This window comes from Rhopilema esculentum, chromosome 11 (assembly GCF_057945365.1).
Source record: "Rhopilema esculentum isolate cy_ngs chromosome 11, ASM5794536v1, whole genome shotgun sequence".
Taxonomy (NCBI): domain Eukaryota; kingdom Metazoa; phylum Cnidaria; class Scyphozoa; order Rhizostomeae; family Rhizostomatidae; genus Rhopilema; species Rhopilema esculentum.
The window spans coordinates 978,199-1,001,911 of record NC_142825.1 but is presented as its reverse complement, the minus strand read 5'-3'; the positions used below and the strand labels follow the sequence as shown (position 1 = coordinate 1,001,911).

The 23,713-nt window shown below is 37.3% G+C and overlaps 2 protein-coding genes across 4 annotated transcripts; one reads left to right on the top strand and one right to left on the bottom strand.

Annotated features, from left to right (window-relative positions):
* Nucleotides 1-80: 80 nt before the first annotated feature.
* LOC148958798 (uncharacterized) lies at nucleotides 81-22,298 on the bottom strand. 3 transcript variants are annotated; one of them, XM_089111533.1, is made up of 7 exons: nucleotides 18,334-22,298; nucleotides 8,671-8,887; nucleotides 8,054-8,125; nucleotides 7,895-7,954; nucleotides 7,690-7,749; nucleotides 6,597-6,663; nucleotides 81-6,032 (listed from the first exon to the last, which is right to left on the bottom strand). In XM_089111533.1, the coding sequence occupies exons 1-7, from the start codon at nucleotides 18,355-18,357 to the stop codon at nucleotides 6,023-6,025; spliced, it is 510 nt and encodes a 169-aa protein (XP_088967659.1). In that variant the 5' UTR covers nucleotides 18,358-22,298; the 3' UTR covers nucleotides 81-6,022. The 3 variants fall into 3 exon arrangements, 2 of the variants coding, with proteins under 2 accessions (XP_088967659.1, XP_088967658.1); XR_016144310.1 differs by having other exon boundaries at nucleotides 81-1,472; nucleotides 1,674-7,749; XM_089111532.1 differs by having other exon boundaries at nucleotides 81-7,749.
* On the top strand, nucleotides 4,789-5,695 carry LOC148958799 (dual specificity testis-specific protein kinase 2-like). Its single transcript, XM_089111180.1, has 2 exons — nucleotides 4,789-4,816; nucleotides 4,917-5,695. Exons 1-2 carry the CDS (start codon nucleotides 4,789-4,791, stop codon nucleotides 5,693-5,695), a joined length of 807 nt encoding a protein of 268 aa, XP_088967306.1.
* Nucleotides 22,299-23,713: the final 1,415 nt, after the last annotated feature.

Sequence of the window (23,713 nt, the reverse complement as noted above, 5' to 3'; positions counted from 1 at the left end):
CAACAATGTGGCGATTCCAACCATATCAAAATAATTGGCAAAGATTGTAAAATGATACTTTTCAAGCAAATTTATTGCCCAAATGAGTGTACCACCTTCAAAAGTCATTTTGTTCCCATGCGTTTGAGGTAAAAAATCTGACTTATATCAGCAGAAAACGCAGATTCTTAGCTACCAAAGCATGTCTCAGATTTTTCAAATTCCTCCTACCCTTGGAACTATATACCCTGTCAAAAATTGGCAAACAATTTCTTTCCTCTTATAGCTGTATTTGGCTACAAAAGACGGACCTGAGCAAATACAAAAATGTTGAGACACCCCTTGCTTACCCGACACATGTCCTGGCCATGTGCAATGTTTTGAGCCATTCGATTGGTTCCTTGGGTACAAAGTAGCTTTTTCGTACGTGTATGTAGTTTTTCGTACTTCAAATCCACGTGTGTCCTACTGGAAAGCTTTCAAGGCATCTTTGACTGCCTTCAAAAAGTGTCTCAGGACTTTGTAAATGTCTCCAACTTTATCATCAAGGTTGATCCCTATTGAAATAATACCTTGGTCTCTGGGATTTACAATTAAATTAATACGCTTAATTGTAGCATTCTCAGTAAGGACAGCATACTTTTCTCCTTTTAACTGATTGAGCCATTTTCCAGGAATTATTGTACCCGCCTCAACATGTTCTATCTCATCCAATTTTCCACTGTAATAGAAAAGCCAGAATGACTTTTTTGAGGCTGTATATGTTGCAAGAAGAGTGCCATTTTTGTCTTGATGCTGAAAGTTTTCTGTCGCGCTTTGAATTGCAACTGCTGCCTCACTTGAGGTAGACACATCCACATCTCTTATGATGAACCTAATCAATTCTTTCTTTTTCATTATTTCTTTTATATGGCTTGGGCCATAATCTGATGGCTTTTTTACTCTACTGTCTCCCTTTCGCCAGGAAATGGAAGCTGGGAGACCTGTTATCTCGAAATTTCCTTTCAAGTATGGCACACGTGCCCCTTCACAACCAATAGCTTTAGCTGTAAAATAAATCAAGAAGTTATTTATTCAGGTCAGCCCAAAAATCCTACTTACAATACGTCTGAGCTTTCATCCTTCACTTAAAAACTGATGACTTATCAAGATCTAAGGAGAAAAATGTGTGAAATACTGTCAACTCTATTGACAATTGATTGCCAGAGCAAAAAAGTCTTCAACGTGAACAATTTCAAAGACAATCGCTCTATAGTGGCTTAAGCCACCCGCCAATGAAGATTGAACAACAAATAAGCTTAATACCAATCACACGTTCATTAACTAGCCAATTGTTCTTTGACTTTTTATCGTTTTATTGTCTTTGATATATCAAGAGATGGGAAATTTACATGACAGTATCTAAATGGAAACATTTGCATACATTCCATACGCTGTATTAAAAAGCAATTTCAAGTCCTTATATGTAGGTTGCTCCTCCTCTTCCCTAACATCTGAAAGTGCAGAAGAAACAACAACGATCAAAGTCATGAGATGTATTTCAACTGAAATTTGTTTGCTTTTAAATACATATTTGAAGTAGATCAATGACACTGTCAATTAAAATGACTGATTTACGTAGTCAAGAACTGTTCTTGATTAGAATACCCAATGAAAGTTTTACTATAATTATACAAAAACAAATTGTAGCTTACCAAAGTATTCCTTAAAACACATGTTTGTGTGTTGGTTGTTTTGTAAAAAAAGTACCCCTTTCTCAGAGCCAAGGTTGCAAATATTTGTACTTTTCATCTATCATTATGAGTGCTGTTTCAATCCCAAAGTCTTCTAGAGCAGTAAGCTAAAAAATCAAACACTGGATATGAGACAAAATAATTAAGAAAAAGGAAGTTGAAAAGCCTGGAAGTGCAAATCAAAAGATTGCTAAGGTATACAGTAAAATCCGGTTATAACGTACATTAAGGTACTGGCGGATTAAAAACGTTGTAATTAGGGTAAATTAAAAATTGACTACAACCCAGTTGTAAACAATGTATATAACCAAAATTTCAATTTTAATAAATTTTTCAAAGCTACAGAGTAAGAAAAATCTGCAAAGCGTTTCTGATTATTGTTTCCACCCAAATGTTGTTGACTGCTGCATCAATTTTGCTCATTATCGGCATGAGTCAAATCCGACAACTCGAACAAGTTGTTGTGGAACTTGGAGGATACAATAGAGCATTATGAAACAATTGCAAACAATTACAAACAATTTGCCGACAAAGTTGGTGAACCATCCTTTATTTGCTGACAAATCTGAAAATTTGTTGAAAAAGCGCCTCTAGATGATTGTAAAACCCAATAGAAACTATATATAATTTTTTTTGAAAATGGAGGTGTAGGGATTACCACAAGGGTGTCAGGTTGCCACTTGAGTTTATGGCAGAGCTTGCTCTATGTGCGCTTTTTTTAATTCCGGAAAATTCACGCAGATGTGCTACATAAAAATCATTCCTTACAACGAAAATGTTAAATCACAGCTTTCTGTTAGTTTGTTTGCTTGAAAGAAGTTTCCTGGAGTATTCAAATGAAAAAATATCCTGATAACCAGCTCATAATTCTAATATTCCTTTAGAACAATGGGCTAGTTATCAGGCTATTATTATTCCAGGGCCTTCTATGTGTGTGTGCCTGTGTATAAATAGCGAAAATGTAATAAGATCTGGTGCCAGAACAATAACCATGGCAAATACTATTTGGCATATGAAAAACTGATTCAATTTGAAATTCCAACTTTCAATGAAAACAGTTTTTATGAAATTTTACCATTTACTATAACTAATCAATGTGCTGAAGGCTGAAAGCCTGTCCCAAGTCTACAAAGTGCCTTCAACATGGACAGAAAATTTAACTGATAGAACACACATGAAAAAAACCACCAAGCTTTTCTAAAAACCAGAAATTGCAAAAATCATGGAATTTTCAAGCAAAATGTGAGCAGTTGTGTACAACTGGTTTGCAAGCATCAAAGAAAAGCTCCATAGAACCCTTCATCTCTTTCGAGGATCACAAGAGAGTTAAACCAGAGACGACAAACCAGAGAATCTTTTGTTACTAAGAAATAAGCAGGTAATTCTTACCCCAATAAGGCCCTACACCGCACACCCACTTCCAAGTCACACTAAGCCACTAGAAAAATAGATATGAGTAACAGTATAAAAAGAAATCCAAAACATTCATTTTAGTACTTGCATTTCTGATTCAGTCCCAGTTCTTCTTTTTGATATCTTGTATTGTAACTCCATCTCGTTCAGAACCATTGTTGCTAACAATTATCATCAAACGCAGAGCCAAAAATTGTCAATGTAGGATAAGGAAATAGTTGCTTTTCGAAAAGTGACAATTTACCAAGGCCTAGTTTTTAAATACGCGTTTGTGTTAAGCTAAATCATAATGTCTCTCCTCTTAAAAAAAGCTCTGGGTGCAATATGCACATTTTGGAAGGCAAATTCTTGCGAAACAAGTTGCAGTAAACACAAGCATTTATTTCTATTTCAAGCAACTATAACACAGACTCATGAACATGGGCGTAGGAGATGCTGAACGTTTAGGAGAGAGGGGGTTGGCCCAGTGGCGGCGCCAAGGGGTGGTATGGGGGTAATTATCCCCCATCCACTTTTCTAAAAATATGGCCTACATATTTCTTCTAAAAAAAGATTAAAAAGCACTAGGTAGGGGTAGATGAAATTTCCTAAGGAAAGTAAGCCTGGCACAAATCACTGAAACGAGGCAGAAAGGGCGTGGTCCCACTTGTCGCGCCCTTTACCATCTCACTCTGTAATAGCTGGCGCCGTCACTGGGTTGGCCTTAGTATGGAAATTGCTTCATTGAGAGATGTATGATGCTTTTGAAATATGACGATAAAAATATCCGTGGGTGTTTGTCAGAAATAGACACCTTCATCCTCCTGTCCTTTAGTTATGGGCAAAAGAAAACACATTTTTTTCGTTTAAATAATATCATTGTTAACAACAAAAAACGGCTCACTCGTCGATGCCCTACTCTTGACAAACTGAGCGAAGAAGTTAATCAACATCATCAAAATACTTCAAAAGTTTTCTTTTCAAAGAAGCGTTTTTATAAACTGATTAAAAAACATAAGTATCATGTACAATTGCTAGGGTCTTTTTATAAAAAAATAATTAATAAAAAGCATTTGAGGTTCCCTGATGCCTTACATACATCTTTACATTCCTCTACCACGTTATAAAATAGTTCAATAGACTCGAATGAAACAAAAGTAGAAAAATAATAAAATACTTAAAACAATAAATAATTAAATGCTTGCATTGTAGCGATTCAAATTTGTTCATTAAAAAGATGTGATGTCTCGGAAAATTCATTCGATGTAAATTAATGGGTAAATGCTTCTTTAATGTCAATAGACGCATTTTTAAAAACTAATTTAAGTTATTATCTTATTTTTTGAATTACAGTGTGATACATTTCTTCAAGCGCAGCCAGAACCTGGTGAGAATACAGTGGATGAATTCCATACATTGAATCTGCAGAGCAAACAGCTCACGGAAGAACTGTTGGTGAGGGACGAAGGAATAGAGGCACTCGCCTTGAAACTTTAGGAAACTTCAAGGGCAAAGGAAAAGAGGAAATACAGGGAGCGTCAGTTGGCTTCCGTGAATGAGGAGCTCACAAAAAAGTGTCAAGGCAAATTGAAGCTCTGCTCAAAAAGAGGCAAATTGAAGCTCTTGAACACGGAATGGCCATGGTAAAGGAGCAAAATTCTGCCATGCAGCTTAGAGATGCAGAATGGACATAGACGAAAATAAAGGAGTATGTAAGCATGCGATCGACAATAATAGTTGACGCTTCCTTGTTTGCCGATTTCTCTCACAGAAGTGACCCTTTATTACATGAGACACCCGTCTCTGTTTAAGACAGCAAGAACTTTCTCAATGTTTTGGTAGCTACTGAAAAGTATGAAAAGGGGGTCCTTTCAAAAACTACTTTGGCTAGCCTTTCAGATGGGACACCAGTGACACTTAAGAGGTACCATATTTTGGAAGGGAAAGATGCCGATGTGAAGAGTCTCCAGTTTGTCAGCCATGAGGCTTGTTTGCTGAAATATCTTGGAAAACATCCCAATATTATGTTTCCATATGGCATCGTACAAATTAGAGGATCTTTCCACATTGCACTGAAATACGAAGGGAATTTATCACTCAGACAGTTTCTTCAAAATGATGTCTTCGGTAGTGAGGCAGCAGTGCAATTGGTTGTTGAAGGAACTTGTGCGGCCATTGTTTTTCTTCACGAAAAAGACGTTCTCCATAACCACATAAGATGCGGGAACATTCTGCTCCCACAGTTCGGTGATGGGTATAGACCCGTTCTTATTGGGTTCGCCTTTGCATGCAGACACTCAGTGGGAAAGCTGCTATCAAAAGAGGCGTTGGAGAAATTCAAAGAAATTGATCATTTCCCTCCAGAGGTCGTTGCAAGAAAAAGCCGACCTTCATTTCAAAGTGATGTCTTTTCTTATGGCGTCATTATGCGCAGAATATTAGCGAGAAGACTGCCAGTAGCACACTATGTCCTATATAAATTAAAAAAAATTATGGAGAGGTGCACAGACTATGATCCTGAGATTCGATCGATGCCAAATGTATTGCGAGTCGATATTAACTCTGCTTTTTATGATATGTACGCACAGTAAGGCAGGAATAAATTAAATTGACTATAGTAGCCAATGTCCAAGTATTAATAACTCACTTTGCTTCACAGTTACCCTACAAGTAAAATTTCCCAATCCTTTAAAAGGTTGGCCTTTGCTGATCTTATCGTGCATTTTCCATCACTGCTAAACCACTCCGTGCTATCAATTGTTGTAAACATACCATTATAGCAAACATCACCTTCATTCTTTGTTTCTTCACCGAATTCACAATGACAGAACTTATTCCCTCAACTATCGCTTATCCCATCTGTTATCAGCCGCCAAAATATCCGTGCTTTGCGTCCCCTAAATTTCTTCCATTCTGACTCAATTTTTCCTTTTGAAGAAAATAACGGATATTTATATGTAGCAATATAATATAAAATATACAAACATTCATATAAAATCAAATCTAATTCAGCAACATATGGTGTTACCTATGAGTATTTTTTTGGCATGAAATGGTTTATACAGACCTAGTCAACTAGTCAGTATTGCTTACTTGTTGGGTTGTCAAAGAATGCCTAGGTTCGCAATGAGTACCGCAATGAGTACGAGTTTGATCTGCGCACTTTGGTAGGAATAACGAACAAAACTGGTTCTGGGCTGTACGAGACCGATCTTAACCTTGTACGAGTTATGTTTGGCGGATTTAAAACCTCTCTATTCCACCACTGCTAAACCACTCCGTGCTATCAATTGTTGTAAACATACCATTATAGCAAACATCACCTTCATTCTTTGTTTCTTCACCGAATTCACAATGACAGAACTTATTCCCTCAACTACAACTCCAATATCCATCATCTTATCATACAAGGCCATAGATCGTATTATAAAGTTTATATTCAATTATTGTTGCAAATCATATCCCATCAAAGTTGTACACATGTTTACTTACCCGTTAGAACTTTGCGTTTCTTTGCTTTGGACAAAGTAACCCTTCGCAAAAGCTTTCCAATCTGTACCTACAATATAATGAAAACAATATTTTTAAAAATTGTTCAAATAGTACTGAAATGAACTCATATTTTGTACTGCTCGTCTGACAGTCAAAATTTGAAATGCCGGACAACGTCCAAAGTAAAGGGATGAAGTAGATCCCCATATGCGGATAAAAACAACGTTTTAGTGAAGGATTGATGCTTGTGACTAGTAACCTGCTTTGAATAACAATCATCTACCATCCTTCACAGGGTTTTGGCATCCAAAGACATTCAGACAATATCATAATTTTACTATTTAAAAAGGCGACTTTTTATATAACAAAATAGAAAGGAATTGGAAACAGTGCCTCAGCCTGCCAAGTTGTCATTGACTATGATAATAATAAAAACGATAATATAATCAGATCCCGATGAGAATAAATTCCAAACCATATGTAATAAATAAATACAAAAGAAGTTTGAAAACTGCAAATTCAAGAATCAAAGCTATGAAATAAGTAGCTTAAACACTGTTTTTAAGATAGAACCAGTACAAGAATTGACAAGATTCTAGTAGGTAAAACAGATGACTTGGAACTGGAAAAGTATGCTGAAATACGGATGAATGTGAGAAACAGGCTAATCTTCTATGAATTAGGATCAATACCAAATTAAATTACAATAAACAGGACACAAAATACAAATCTGATTGAATTGTTACTGTACTGAACAAATGATGATTTACAAAATTTTGACGTTGATCATATATAGCAGCTTCGTTGGTATAATCTAATATCAATCTAACTGGTGGCTAATACATTCCATTAATTTTTTTTCATCAGCCACGCCACGATCTACCGTAATACATGATTCTTAGAAGGCACAAAATTAGAAACCATCATGACATTAGAGATTTATTGGCACAACAAATACTTAGTGGGCATATTCTTCACATGGATAAAACAACATCAATATAGCTTTCAATACCATTGCATTTCACAGAGCCATCGACTATCATTTTCACCAGATTAAGAACCGTATGGCATAAAAAGGACCAAGTTGACTTACGAGTCACCTCGACATCTGTTCCTCTTTCCTCTCCGCCAGCTCCGTCAGCTACACCTGTGTCTATAACAATAAAAGGTAACAAAATTAAGAATGAAGCAACGGTAATGCAACAGCTGTCAACATCAATTCAGTACCCACAAGCATCAACAAACACTTTCACCAAATTAAGAATCGGATGGCATAAAAAAGGATCAAGTTGACTTACGAGTCACGTCGACATCTGTTCCTCTTTCCTCTCCGCCAGCTCCTTCAGCTACATCCGTGTCTATAACAATAAAAGGTAGCAAAATTAAGGATGAAGCAACAACATTGCAACAGCTTTAAACAACGATATATTACATACAAAAGTACAACATCGGCTCACCATTCATGTTAACAACTGCCATTGTGTCTTCGTTTCTGTCATTGACATCAGACATACCCGAACCATAGTAGGCTTCAAATATAAAAAGAAAACAATTTAGGGCAAATGGCTAGTCATTGCATCCATTTAAGGCCTTTGACACAGATAAAAGTGTTGACCAATTGAATTACTTGACCCCCATGTGTTGACCAATTGAATTACGCCCAGAGAAAAACATGTGAACAATTTCCGCCATTCTGCCAATCGGTCAGAAGCTAGAGTGGTTTCACGTGAGTGGTTTCGAAATTCCTTCCAAACGCACGTGCTCTGATCAAGTTATTTTTGGCTTCGCTGTACTTATGCATGTCAAATGCCTTTAAGAAGAAGCTGTTAGGTAAAAATGACACCAGTTAACAAGAAGGTAACGAAATATAAGCTGAACTGAAAATGTTTTGAAAGATTTACCAAGATAAGCCTATTGACCAACATAAGAATATAAGCCTATACATATAAAAAGAAAATTTTCCGAAAAAAAGCATTTAGAATTTGACATATAACATCTTTAATGCACAAAAGGCAGTAAATTTTCGCAAAATAATAATCAACTCATTCTATGAAAGCTTAGGTGTTAGAAATACCTTCCATTGAGGTTTTAAAAAGCTTCATCACTTTAAGACCTGCATCAGGTCTGGACTTCCATCCACCTTCACCAATGAAATGGGTGCCAAATCCACTTGTTGCATAAGTTGCTATGTCAAACACAGTAGCTTCCTTCCCCGTCTTTAATCTGCTGGTATGGTGAGACCCATACAACATTACAACATCATATGCAGAGTTTTTGGCCATTGTGTCAGCCTAAAAAAGAATTGATATTGATGACATGCTTGTCTTTTGCTCTCTCAAAAAGATGAATTAAAAGCGTGATTGTAAAAGAAATTCTAACCTGGCAATCATTCTAAATAAATATTAAAAGTTGTTCCCAATCAAGGTTAAATAATCTTTCAAAATTTGTTCCAAATAAAATGAATGTGTGCATCCTATCTACTTTTTCTATTGCACATAAAAATTCTACTAAATACCTAAAATCAGAATAAAAACAACCCTAGTTATACTTGACCAAACTCCCTCACTATTCAGTCTTTACATAATAAAAAAAGATGGTTTTTAATCACTTCCACATTTTGGCAATAAAGACTGCATATATGTATGATAAGAAGCTATGCGTTGGCTAGTTCACTTATGAGTACTTCATACATGATAATTTTAGTGACGAAAATTGCTTTTTAGTTATATTTGAGTTAAAAGATTAAAAAATTTACATGATGCATCTACCCTAATCACAAATACCTAAAAATGATATGATGTATTAAGCCAATTGCCTTCAAAATGCCTTCAAAATAGGTGTTAGCAGAAACAACACAAAATGATCGGAAACAATCCAATATAAATGAATTTGAAATGGACAAAAACTTTGTTATTGTTGTTCCTGCTATTGCTCATTATTAATATATTTTTTAATCAGGCAGACTCCAATGGCCAGTGTTTATTCCAGGAGGCACACTTTGTGGGTAATTGCTAAAGGTTCTATATATTAGGGTATTTTCAAACATTTGGAAAACTTTATTATTTTAACAGTTTTTTTGCGGTACAGAATTTGAAAATGGCTTTGAAAAAAGCAAACATTTTACAACATACTTAAAGCTTTTTCGTCTGACACTCCTCAGAGCATAAAACGTCAGAATAGGTTCCGAAAAACATGTTTGAAAAATATATACCCAGTTGTGGATCGAAATAGGCCAATCAGAAAAACGCAAGCACAAGACCGGTATAGTTGACCAATCAGTGCTGCGAGCCTAAAGAAAAATTACCAATGGAGTCCAAGAGAGAAAACGAACTCCTTTTGTCTACACAATGGCGGCTTTTTCGTTTTTATGTAGATTGACTCCAAAACTGCTAGATGGAAGGACGACCGGGCTCTGCCAATTATCCGAAACATGTCGTCATTATAGAGTTTTGCACAATCTGGGTTGTCCAAAAGATGTTGACCAATGGCAGAATCACTTGTTTTGACAGTGTTTCTCGACCTACAAGATCGAGGAGGCTGTTCTCTTTGAGGGGCAGTTTTGTTTCGTATGTTGGAAGGAACATGCTGTTTTATCCTATCCCCCAATCTTTGGGTTGTGCGCCCTACGTAGCCAGAATCACACTGGCACGTAAATTCATAAATGACGGAACTTTTTTGGTTGGTAGGGACGCAATCCTTTTGAATGGATGGAAGGGCTCTCCTAGTGCTGTAAACAATCCGAGGATTGACAGCAAAGAAACAATTGGTTATGGCTTGCCTAATCTGACTCTCGAATCGCAAGGAAGTGTTACCAATCCATGGTAGTTTCAAATAAACTGGGCACTTTTGCGGACCAAACTTTTGAACAGCCGAAAAACTTGCGATCTTCTCCTTAGTATAAGATAAAATGACGTCTTCAGGATAGCCGTTGTCCAAGAAGATCGTTTTGAGTTTTTCCAGTTCAGCGTGCAGTTTAGATTTCGAGCAGATCATAAGTGCCCTATGTACTAATGTTTTGACAAGGTTGACTTTGCGTTGTTTTGGGCAAAATGAATTCCAGCGTATGTACTGACCGGTAAAAGTAGGCTTGCGATATACACTGGTAAGAAATCCAGTGTTAGACTTTTCGACCAAAACATCTAAAAATGGTAAGGAATCATTTTCTTCCTTTTCAAACGTAAACTGGAGGGCTGGGTGTAGGCTATTTAGGTGTTTTAGAAAAATATCACACTCAGCCTCTGTTTTGAAAATGGTATATGTGTCATCCACATACCGAAAATAGACACCTGGCTTTTGGTCGTAGTCGAACAAACGCTCTTCATGAAAGCCAACAAAGATATTGGCCAAGGCAGGTCCCAGAGGGCTACCCATAGCGACACCATCCTTTTGTTGGTACATTTCATTGTTAAAACTGAATTCAACTGAACGTGTTGCAGTTTCCATCAGTTCAATGAATACTTCCTCTGGGAATGGTGGGCTATTAAGCTCGCTCCGGTACAAAGCGTCGGCACATATTTTGATGGTCTCACTCAAAGGAACATTTGTGAAAAGACTACTAATGTCAAAAGAACACATGAAAGATGTTTCGTTTTCGATGTTCAAGTTTTGCATGAACTCAGCGAACGTAAAAGAATCCTTGATGCAATGTTTTGAATATTTTTGAAGAACAGGGTCCAAAACTTCAGAAAGCCACTTAGCCAGTTCGTGTTGTGCTGAGCCAATCATAGACAAGATAGGTCTAAGTGGGACGTTCGGCTTGTGTATTTTAGGGAGGCCATACATTTGTGGTCGTTGAGAGCCCGTGGGTCTTATCCTATCATAAATTTCTGTAGCCAACATTTTTGAGTTGACCAGTTCCAACAAACGTTTTTGGAGTTTCCGCTCTAGTTTGGCCGTTTTGTCATGTGTTTCGACATCACCCAATTTAGCAAATTTTTCTTTGTCGTGGAGAATTACCTCCATTTTATTGATGTAGTCCTTTTTGTTTAAAATGACCACTCCAGACCCTTTATCAGGTTTTGTAATAAAGATGTCATTGTTAGCCCGTAGAGATTTTAGTGCTTGGAAATGTTCTCTATGCAAAAGAAAATCTGAGTGGTCGATGGGAGAGCCGCTGTAAGCGTACGCCAAATCGCTTAGTCGTGCTCGTAATTTGTTAAACTCCAAAGGGTTAGAAATCTCGTGCTTAGCAAGTTGAGCGTGTAAAATTTCGAATTCAGCAAAGAGTTCCTCTCTGTTGATAGTTAGGGGTGGGATACAAAATTCAAGTCCATTACCTAAGACAAATGTTTCAGTATCAGAGAGAGAATAATCCGAGAAATTAAAAATATGTTTTTTGGTGTCGCTCAACATGCCACCGAAACGTTTCCTTACTAGCAAGCCAATATTCCTATTGTGTTTTTCCGTGGTATGTTTTAGTGTCCGCTGGTCAATTTCAGAAATGTAGCGGCAAAGTCGAAAATTGTCAAGGAATGAAAGAAATGGACGCGTTTTAGACCATTGGCGTGTATACAGGCATTTTAAGTTCAGAACATTGGTTTTTCTTTTCTGAATCTCATCATGGAGAAAAGCGCGCTCAATGGTTGGACTTTGTCTAACACCAGACTTGGAAATACGAGCGGTGATAAATTTTGGCACAACTCGGTTAGTCAAACATAAATTGAGAAATGATAAAGAGAACCTGGCCGTCCTCAGCTTACCTCTTAACTTCACCAGTTGGTTGAGATCCTCAATCTCCTGTTTAGTGTACCTCTGCTTGAAAAATGTGAACAGTTTTTTTGCGGTACAGAATTTGAAAATGGCTTTGAAAAAAGCAAACATTTTACAACATACTTAAAGCTTTTTCGTCTGACACTCCTCAGAGCATAAAACGTCAGAATAGGTTCCGAAAAACATGTTTGAAAAATATATACCCAGTTGTGGATCGAAATAGGCCAATCAGAAAAACGCAAGCACAAGACCGGTATAGTTGACCAATCAGTGCTGCGAGCCTAAAGAAAAATTACCAATGGAGTCCAAGAGAGAAAACGAACTCCTTTTGTCTACACAATGGCGGCTTTTTCGTTTTTATGTAGATTGACTCCAAAACTGCTAGATGGAAGGACGACCGGGCTCTGCCAATTATCCGAAACATGTCGTCATTATAGAGTTTTGCACAATCTGGGTTGTCCAAAAGATGTTGACCAATGGCAGAATCACTTGTTTTGACAGTGTTTCTCGACCTACAAGATCGAGGAGGCTGTTCTCTTTGAGGGGCAGTTTTGTTTCGTATGTTGGAAGGAACATGCTGTTTTATCCTATCCCCCAATCTTTGGGTTGTGCGCCCTACGTAGCCAGAATCACACTGGCACGTAAATTCATAAATGACGGAACTTTTTTGGTTGGTAGGGACGCAATCCTTTTGAATGGATGGAAGGGCTCTCCTAGTGCTGTAAACAATCCGAGGATTGACAGCAAAGAAACAATTGGTTATGGCTTGCCTAATCTGACTCTCGAATCGCAAGGAAGTGTTACCAATCCATGGTAGTTTCAAATAAACTGGGCACTTTTGCGGACCAAACTTTTGAACAGCCGAAAAACTTGCGATCTTCTCCTTAGTATAAGATAAAATGACGTCTTCAGGATAGCCGTTGTCCAAGAAGATCGTTTTGAGTTTTTCCAGTTCAGCGTGCAGTTTAGATTTCGAGCAGATCATAAGTGCCCTATGTACTAATGTTTTGACAAGGTTGACTTTGCGTTGTTTTGGGCAAAATGAATTCCAGCGTATGTACTGACCGGTAAAAGTAGGCTTGCGATATACACTGGTAAGAAATCCAGTGTTAGACTTTTCGACCAAAACATCTAAAAATGGTAAGGAATCATTTTCTTCCTTTTCAAACGTAAACTGGAGGGCTGGGTGTAGGCTATTTAGGTGTTTTAGAAAAATATCACACTCAGCCTCTGTTTTGAAAATGGTATATGTGTCATCCACATACCGAAAATAGACACCTGGCTTTTGGTCGTAGTCGAACAAACGCTCTTCATGAAAGCCAACAAAGATATTGGCCAAGGCAGGTCCCAGAGGGCTACCCATAGCGACACCATCCTTTTGTTGGTACATTTCATTGTTAAAACTGAATTCAACTGAACGTGTTGCAGTTTCCATCAGTTCAATGAATACTTCCTCTGGGAATGGTGGGCTATTAAGCTCGCTCCGGTACAAAGCGTCGGCACATATTTTGATGGTCTCACTCAAAGGAACATTTGTGAAAAGACTACTAATGTCAAAAGAACACATGAAAGATGTTTCGTTTTCGATGTTCAAGTTTTGCATGAACTCAGCGAACGTAAAAGAATCCTTGATGCAATGTTTTGAATATTTTTGAAGAACAGGGTCCAAAACTTCAGAAAGCCACTTAGCCAGTTCGTGTTGTGCTGAGCCAATCATAGACAAGATAGGTCTAAGTGGGACGTTCGGCTTGTGTATTTTAGGGAGGCCATACATTTGTGGTCGTTGAGAGCCCGTGGGTCTTATCCTATCATAAATTTCTGTAGCCAACATTTTTGAGTTGACCAGTTCCAACAAACGTTTTTGGAGTTTCCGCTCTAGTTTGGCCGTTTTGTCATGTGTTTCGACATCACCCAATTTAGCAAATTTTTCTTTGTCGTGGAGAATTACCTCCATTTTATTGATGTAGTCCTTTTTGTTTAAAATGACCACTCCAGACCCTTTATCAGGTTTTGTAATAAAGATGTCATTGTTAGCCCGTAGAGATTTTAGTGCTTGGAAATGTTCTCTATGCAAAAGAAAATCTGAGTGGTCGATGGGAGAGCCGCTGTAAGCGTACGCCAAATCGCTTAGTCGTGCTCGTAATTTGTTAAACTCCAAAGGGTTAGAAATCTCGTGCTTAGCAAGTTGAGCGTGTAAAATTTCGAATTCAGCAAAGAGTTCCTCTCTGTTGATAGTTAGGGGTGGGATACAAAATTCAAGTCCATTACCTAAGACAAATGTTTCAGTATCAGAGAGAGAAGGAAGTGTTACCATGGATTGGTAACACTTCCTTGCGATTCGAGAGTCAGATTAGGCAAGCCATAACCAATTGTTTCTTTGCTGTCAATCCTCGGATTGTTTACAGCACTAGGAGAGCCCTTCCATCCATTCAAAAGGATTGCGTCCCTACCAACCAAAAAAGTTCCGTCATTTATGAATTTACGTGCCAGTGTGATTCTGGCTACGTAGGGCGCACAACCCAAAGATTGGGGGATAGGATAAAACAGCATGTTCCTTCCAACATACGAAACAAAACTGCCCCTCAAAGAGAACAGCCTCCTCGATCTTGTAGGTCGAGAAACACTGTCAAAACAAGTGATTCTGCCATTGGTCAACATCTTTTGGACAACCCAGATTGTGCAAAACTCTATAATGACGACATGTTTCGGATAATTGGCAGAGCCCGGTCGTCCTTCCATCTAGCAGTTTTGGAGTCAATCTACATAAAAACGAAAAAGCCGCCATTGTGTAGACAAAAGGAGTTCGTTTTCTCTCTTGGACTCCATTGGTAATTTTTCTTTAGGCTCGCGGCACTGATTGGTCAACTATACCGGTCTTGTGCTTGCGTTTTTCTGATTGGCCTATTTCGATCCACAACTGGGTATATATTTTTCAAACATGTTTTTCGGAACCTATTCTGACGTTTTATGCTCTGAGGAGTGTCAGACGAAAAAGCTTTAAGTATGTTGTAAAATGTTTGCTTTTTTCAAAGCCATTTTCAAATTCTGTACCGCAAAAAAACTGTTCACATTTTTCAAGCAGAGGTACACTAAACAGGAGATTGAGGATCTCAACCAACTGGTGAAGTTAAGAGGTAAGCTGAGGACGGCCAGGTTCTCTTTATCATTTCTCAATTTATGTTTGACTAACCGAGTTGTGCCAAAATTTATCACCGCTCGTATTTCCAAGTCTGGTGTTAGACAAAGTCCAACCATTGAGCGCGCTTTTCTCCATGATGAGATTCAGAAAAGAAAAACCAATGTTCTGAACTTAAAATGCCTGTATACACGCCAATGGTCTAAAACGCGTCCATTTCTTTCATTCCTTGACAATTTTCGACTTTGCCGCTACATTTCTGAAATTGACCAGCGGACACTAAAACATACCACGGAAAAACACAATAGGAATATTGGCTTGCTAGTAAGGAAACGTTTCGGTGGCATGTTGAGCGACACCAAAAAACATATTTTTAATTTCTCGGATTATTCTCTCTCTGATACTGAAACATTTGTCTTAGGTAATGGACTTGAATTTTGTATCCCACCCCCAACTATCAACAGAGAGGAACTCTTTGCTGAATTCGAAATTTTACACGCTCAACTTGCTAAGCACGAGATTTCTAACCCTTTGGAGTTTAACAAATTACGAGCACGACTAAGCGATTTGGCGTACGCTTACAGCGGCTCTCCCATCGACCACTCAGATTTTCTTTTGCATAGAGAACATTTCCAAGCACTAAAATCTCTACGGGCTAACAATGACATCTTTATTACAAAACCTGATAAAGGGTCTGGAGTGGTCATTTTAAACAAAAAGGACTACATCAATAAAATGGAGGTAATTCTCCACGACAAAGAAAAATTTGCTAAATTGGGTGATGTCGAAACACATGACAAAACGGCCAAACTAGAGCGGAAACTCCAAAAACGTTTGTTGGAACTGGTCAACTCAAAAATGTTGGCTACAGAAATTTATGATAGGATAAGACCCACGGGCTCTCAACGACCACAAATGTATGGCCTCCCTAAAATACACAAGCCGAACGTCCCACTTAGACCTATCTTGTCTATGATTGGCTCAGCACAACACGAACTGGCTAAGTGGCTTTCTGAAGTTTTGGACCCTGTTCTTCAAAAATATTCAAAACATTGCATCAAGGATTCTTTTACGTTCGCTGAGTTCATGCAAAACTTGAACATCGAAAACGAAACATCTTTCATGTGTTCTTTTGACATTAGTAGTCTTTTCACAAATGTTCCTTTGAGTGAGACCATCAAAATATGTGCCGACGCTTTGTACCGGAGCGAGCTTAATAGCCCACCATTCCCAGAGGAAGTATTCATTGAACTGATGGAAACTGCAACACGTTCAGTTGAATTCAGTTTTAACAATGAAATGTACCAACAAAAGGATGGTGTCGCTATGGGTAGCCCTCTGGGACCTGCCTTGGCCAATATCTTTGTTGGCTTTCATGAAGAGCGTTTGTTCGACTACGACCAAAAGCCAGGTGTCTATTTTCGGTATGTGGATGACACATATACCATTTTCAAAACAGAGGCTGAGTGTGATATTTTTCTAAAACACCTAAATAGCCTACACCCAGCCCTCCAGTTTACGTTTGAAAAGGAAGAAAATGATTCCTTACCATTTTTAGATGTTTTGGTCGAAAAGTCTAACACTGGATTTCTTACCAGTGTATATCGCAAGCCTACTTTTACCGGTCAGTACATACGCTGGAATTCATTTTGCCCAAAACAACGCAAAGTCAACCTTGTCAAAACATTAGTACATAGGGCACTTATGATCTGCTCGAAATCTAAACTGCACGCTGAACTGGAAAAACTCAAAACGATCTTCTTGGACAACGGCTATCCTGAAGACGTCATTTTATCTTATACTAAGGAGAAGATCGCAAGTTTTTCGGCTGTTCAAAAGTTTGGTCCGCAAAAGTGCCCAGTTTATTTGAAACTACCATGGATTGGTAACACTTCCTTGCGATTCGAGAGTCAGATTAGGCAAGCCATAACCAATTGTTTCTTTGCTGTCAATCCTCGGATTGTTTACAGCACTAGGAGAGCCCTTCCATCCATTCAAAAGGATTGCGTCCCTACCAACCAAAAAAGTTCCGTCATTTATGAATTTACGTGCCAGTGTGATTCTGGCTACGTAGGGCGCACAACCCAAAGATTGGGGGATAGGATAAAACAGCATGTTCCTTCCAACATACGAAACAAAACTGCCCCTCAAAGAGAACAGCCTCCTCGATCTTGTAGGTCGAGAAACACTGTCAAAACAAGTGATTCTGCCATTGGTCAACATCTTTTGGACAACCCAGATTGTGCAAAACTCTATAATGACGACATGTTTCGGATAATTGGCAGAGCCCGGTCGTCCTTCCATCTAGCAGTTTTGGAGTCAATCTACATAAAAACGAAAAAGCCGCCATTGTGTAGACAAAAGGAGTTCGTTTTCTCTCTTGGACTCCATTGGTAATTTTTCTTTAGGCTCGCGGCACTGATTGGTCAACTATACCGGTCTTGTGCTTGCGTTTTTCTGATTGGCCTATTTCGATCCACAACTGGGTATATATTTTTCAAACATGTTTTTCGGAACCTATTCTGACGTTTTATGCTCTGAGGAGTGTCAGACGAAAAAGCTTTAAGTATGTTGTAAAATGTTTGCTTTTTTCAAAGCCATTTTATTATTTTACTCAAAATTAGGGCTGAAAAAGTTCAATTGAGAAAGAAAAATAAGCTGTGGCTCATTTCACAGTAAATCCAGCATAGAAAATATACAGATGACATATTCATATTTATTCATACTTTCAATTTAAATGTTCATTCTATAAAATGCTTAAAAAATAGTATATAAACTCAAAGAAAAACAATCTTCAAACATTTTGATTTTTGTCCTCATTATTATTAATAATTAGAAATAAAAAGGTAAATACAAACATAGAAAAAATGATTTTGAATGTATTAAACATACATATTTCTTAATATACTTTTTCATTCGAGTAACATTGGTAGACTTGAGTGTTGTTTCTGGACCACTCTTTGCTTTTAAAAAAGGCTGCTTACAGTTGATACATATTTTTTAGCCACTGCTGCATTGGTCTCACAATTTGCGAATTTCTATAAAATTATAAAAAACAGATCTATGAAGATATGCACTGCAAACACACTGTTTAATATCATTGAACTGCAAGTTCATTCTATACAAAGAATATCTTTTATCTGTGAAAATAATATATCTATATGCATTCATGAATAAATGACAGGATTAAAAAAATACAAGTATGCTTCTATGTTTGAATTGAACAAAGTATACAAACCAAAAGTTATATAAAAATATTATATTCAAATATGCCATGGTAATTTGTACCTTTATTGGGCCTTGTTTAATAGCTTCACCTACAAAAGGTTGACAAAAGGTAAAATAATATATTTGCTGACTAGTTTTGGAAAGTTCCATGCATAACAATCTAGATATGCTTAATCTTATTCATTTGGTTTTTATTTAGATATGTATATATTTATATGGCTTTAAAAAGCAAACTGTTTTTATATTAATCAATGCACATGATTGCATTTCCATGTCTCAGACAACAAATTACCATTCACGATATCAGCGATGGGCAACCTTTTTAGATCAGAGGGTGGAAGGGGAGCACCACCACCCGAACGGAGAATTTATGAGACCAATCTATTCTGGTTCAGTTTTTTGCATAGATTTCGGATTTGGGTGTTGATCAACGTTTTAAGGGGGCTTTCCCGAGATATGGGGGGTCTAAAGACAAATTTTGAAGTTAATTGCTACAAATTTGGTTTCCTCAATAAATTTCAATAAGGTGAAGATAGATATGTTCTTTGCCTATATCTATGATTGTTAGCTGATATTTGAAAGTGTTTTTCTATATTTAAAATTTAGGGGGTTAAGGGAGGTGTAATAAATTTTTTTCCAAACGAAAACATTACTGTTACAATATATTTGAATACTATCAAGTCTACCCAAAAAATTATTCATCTTCATCCTTATCCTCAGACATATCAATGCCTCTTCTTAAGTCTTCCACTTCTACAAGATCGTTAATCTCCACTAGTTGTTTCGAACATCCTCTAGATTTTGCGAAAAAAATCATTAAACAGAATTAGAAAAGTCACCTTTCCACCCGTGGTGTACTTGAGCCTTCTTGCACTATCATTGGTTGAGAGGCTTGTCTGCACATATGTGCAATGTAATTTGAACGCTTGATATATCTTAAAAGGCTGTTTTTTGCATGGTGGCTGCAAAGAGAAGTCTGTGATTTTTGACCCCTTGAAAACTTTCTCCAAAAATGTTTCTGTTGAATATCATGAGCAGACGATAATCTCTTTTCTCCAAACAACGCAAACGTAAACCTTTCAATACCCCCAATTACATAATTTATAGGACTACTTGATGCCCCTAGCTTTGCGAAAGTTGTGACAAATGCTTTTGTGCCTTGCATAAGCTTCCAACTTTTTCTAACAACTACCTACCTACCTACCTCCCTTTCTACCTTCCTCCCTATCTGCTTACCTACCTACCTCCCTATCTCCCTTTCTACCTACCTACTTACCTAGCTACATACCTACCTATCTATCCATCTACCTACCTGCGTTCCCGGACATCAAGCAGCCCCACTTCATGTACATACTCTTCGTACATGAAAATAACGAAATAAAGTCATTTTCCACTAAATGCATGCAAGCCAAACGGGGCTTCTTTTTGAAAGGCCGATAATTCACAAGCAGCTAGATCGAATATTTTTCTATTTTTACCTGTCCCACTATCAATATATTTAGAAATGAGGTTCCTGCCTAGCAAGCAAGATAACAGGGATGTTAATATATTATATATCTCCAAAACAAGAACGCAAATCGTTTCTCGACCCTTGTTTTGTTGGAGAGCATGATGCAGAAGGAAGCAAACTTAAGCTAGTGATATTTATGCAGCAATATCTATATATATTTTTCTCTTTGCGAGAAAAATTGATCACTCTGTTCCCTAAATGACAGCCTTGACGAACCCAGACTTCTTTAACCAACTCAAACAACCGCTCTTTATTCTGTCTTTTCCTCAGAAACGCAACGAAGTTAGGAGGAATCTTTACGTATGGCGATTTGATGAAGAAATGGTTCTGTGCAATCTTGATGAACCAATCGGCATGTTCGAATGCAATATATACACAGTTGTATTGTGTCCGTACAGGGGCGGATCGAAAGAAAAATTTGACTGCCGCAAAAGGGTGTGGTCCAAAAGCAAATGGAAAAAAGAGGCGTGGTCAAACAACCCCTTTGCGCATGCGCAATGTAAAGTGGTTAAATAGTGGCGTTGCTTGCATGTAACTATTTTATTTTATTCAAGGAAACTATAAAACAACATTCTCTTAAGTAACTATTCACTGCCTACTTCTTTTACAGTTACAAAGGTTAGCATGGTTAATAATAGGGTTTGGTTGATATCAAATCTGCATTGATTGTATATCTTGCTACTGCACAGGAAACTTCTGCCAAAAAAAATTCACCAGCTTGTCTTTGGATGAATTAACACCGATTCTTAGACAAAAAATGTCCAAAGGCAGGCAAATTGCATAATATTAAGCTTTAGAATAATGAAACCATGGATGACTATTAAGCCAAGAGAATGAAAAACTTTCTTTTTTCCTAAATTTGGAAGGAACTCCAAAATTTGCATCTGCTTCCCAGGCATTGATAAAAAGATCCTACTACTGAGCTGCTCCAACAAGTTCAACTTGTCCAAAAAATCACTATCAGAATAATTTGAAACAGCAATTTCAATTCATTTTTTGTTTTGAGATTTTATGGCTCAGTTTATGAAAGGAAACAGAACTCTCTTTAGGAGTATGAAGGTAAAAGTGAGAAGACTTGAATTTGGCTTCTCATCCTAAAGCTACAACAGTTAGACTTTGCATTTGCACTTGAATCTTAAAAACTTTGCACTACTGGAACTTATAAAACATTGTTATCATCAAAAACTGAACAAAGATGTCAGAAGTCTATATAACATTCTATCAAAATAGAATTTTATTTAGACTTCTGATATCTTTTTTCAGTCATGCCAATAAACTCTAGATACATGGTGTTTTGATCAAGCTTTGCAGACAGGGTGTAAGTTATTTGATGTTGCTATGTTAAGCACCTCAAATGTTTGACAGTTTAAAAGCATATCAATAAGCCTATGGGTCTGGTTTATTGCGAGCAAAGAAACAAAATTGTGAAAGAATGCATTGAAGGTTGCATACAGATAAAGCTCTGCTATAAAATGCCCTAAGCATTGATATTTTTTCGTGCCCAATTACTTCCATAGATAAAGATTATACAGACAGTTAACATTACAGATTATACCAACAGATGACATTGCAGATTGACAAATAATAGATACAGACATCAAAGAATAAAGTATTTTTTGAATATTTATTTGGGATTCATTCAGATACACAAATTCTATTTCCCTCAAGTTTGTTTGTCTTTTAAAGGCCTTTTCTCAAAAATATCACAAAAAGCAACCAAGGGCATCCAGAGAGGACAAGATAAGCTAATTTCATAACCATAAATAGCAATTCAATAATCCTTACTAAAATAACACATCTTTGCCAATCAGGAGATAGCTATGCCAAGTTATCAGAAATAAAAGCACTAGTTAACATTTACTTCTGAACACATAAACATTCATCAGACTATAATGCTATGTTTTTAGTTTTTAAGTCTAATAGCAACAGCTTTCCCAAATTGAAAGATCTCTGATACATTTGTCTCTGCTGTGTCATAACATAACATAACATAAAATAACATAACATAATTTGAAATATAGCACGTAAAATTAGAAAAAGAAACCCAGCATGCTCTGATGCGTTGAAACAAATCGAAATTGAAGTTAAAAAAATTTATAGAGAAAGTGAGGCTAGCTATTTTCCCTGGAACCTCCACAGAAATTTTGAAACAAGATTTTCTATGTGTATTAAATACTTCTGTCTGTAAACTTATAAAATACTTATTAAATACTCTGTCTATTATTTTTAAATTAACATCGTCATGATTCGAGTCAATTTGATCAAACAAATAATATTTTTTCTATACTTTATGTTGTATTGGGAAAGAATTGACAATGCTAACTGACTCTGATAATATATACATCTTATGCGATAAAAACAGAGTTTTTGGCAATCATATTGTTATTAAATAACAAAGAACATTATTCAAATACGTCTAAATTAAAAGAAACCGAACGTTAACAAGAATGAAGCATAAATAACAATGTTTCAAAAACGTTTGCTTCAATAATAATTCACCTCCAAAGAAAAAGGTTTCTCGGCTCAACATAGAACTTTTAAACAAGTAGGCCTAGCTCCGACACTTTAGCTGTAGAGATAGGAGCAGAATTTCCAAGTCTTTTAAGCTCAATATTGCTAAGGTCATGCATGAAGCTTCCAATATTCACGTCTCCGACAGAACTAAACCTCTTTCCTTTCCCCTTCTCAGCTTTATTTCCCTGTCTGTCAAAATCACGGTACAGGAGTGAAATGAGGCTGCTAATCGTCTTCATGATCACCGCACTGATCTAGTGGATCACCTACGTATGACAAGTATCACCCTGATATCAAATGCGGCATTCTGCGGCACCTCGAGATTCCAAATAACCATACGCTGAACCCACCCCACATATTTTGCATATACAAAAATTTCTCATACATCTCATCGATGCCGCAAGGAGAACAATAAAAATGACGTAGGGTCTCAAAAACGATTGTTTAAAACTGCGCGGGCATCTAAAATTAATATGCGAAATGCCGCAAAATATAATTTATGTCAATTCATCTGAGGCAGGGAAGAGGATCACATAATCGCAGGGAAAGAATCACTTATTCGCTCAATATGAGGCGAAACAAAGATGCAAAGTAGGGTCTCACAACGACTGCACGCAATCAATTAATGGAGATACTTGGGGGAGAAGAGGGGGGAGGTGGGAGGGCATGAGTCATTAACAAAAACATCAAAGGATGTATGTAGTGGAATTTGAAATAAATGAAACTGAAAATGAAGGACGTGTTTGGCGAAATTTAAATGTTTCAGTCTTTGTCAGCGGCAGTTGACTGCCTTGCGTAAGGCAGTTGCGGTACCCTAGATCCGCCCCTGCCGTAAATCATTCAGCAACTTCGTTGCAAGCCTTCTGAAAGTGTCCGGTATTCTAACTGTAGATCGAATGGTGGCAACCAAATCAACAACAAAGCTGGGCTGGCAACTGTGGTATTTATATGTGCCTCATACTTCTAAGGACCTGAGCTTACGAGACAGCGAGGAAGGGGATACTATCACCGAACTCGGCT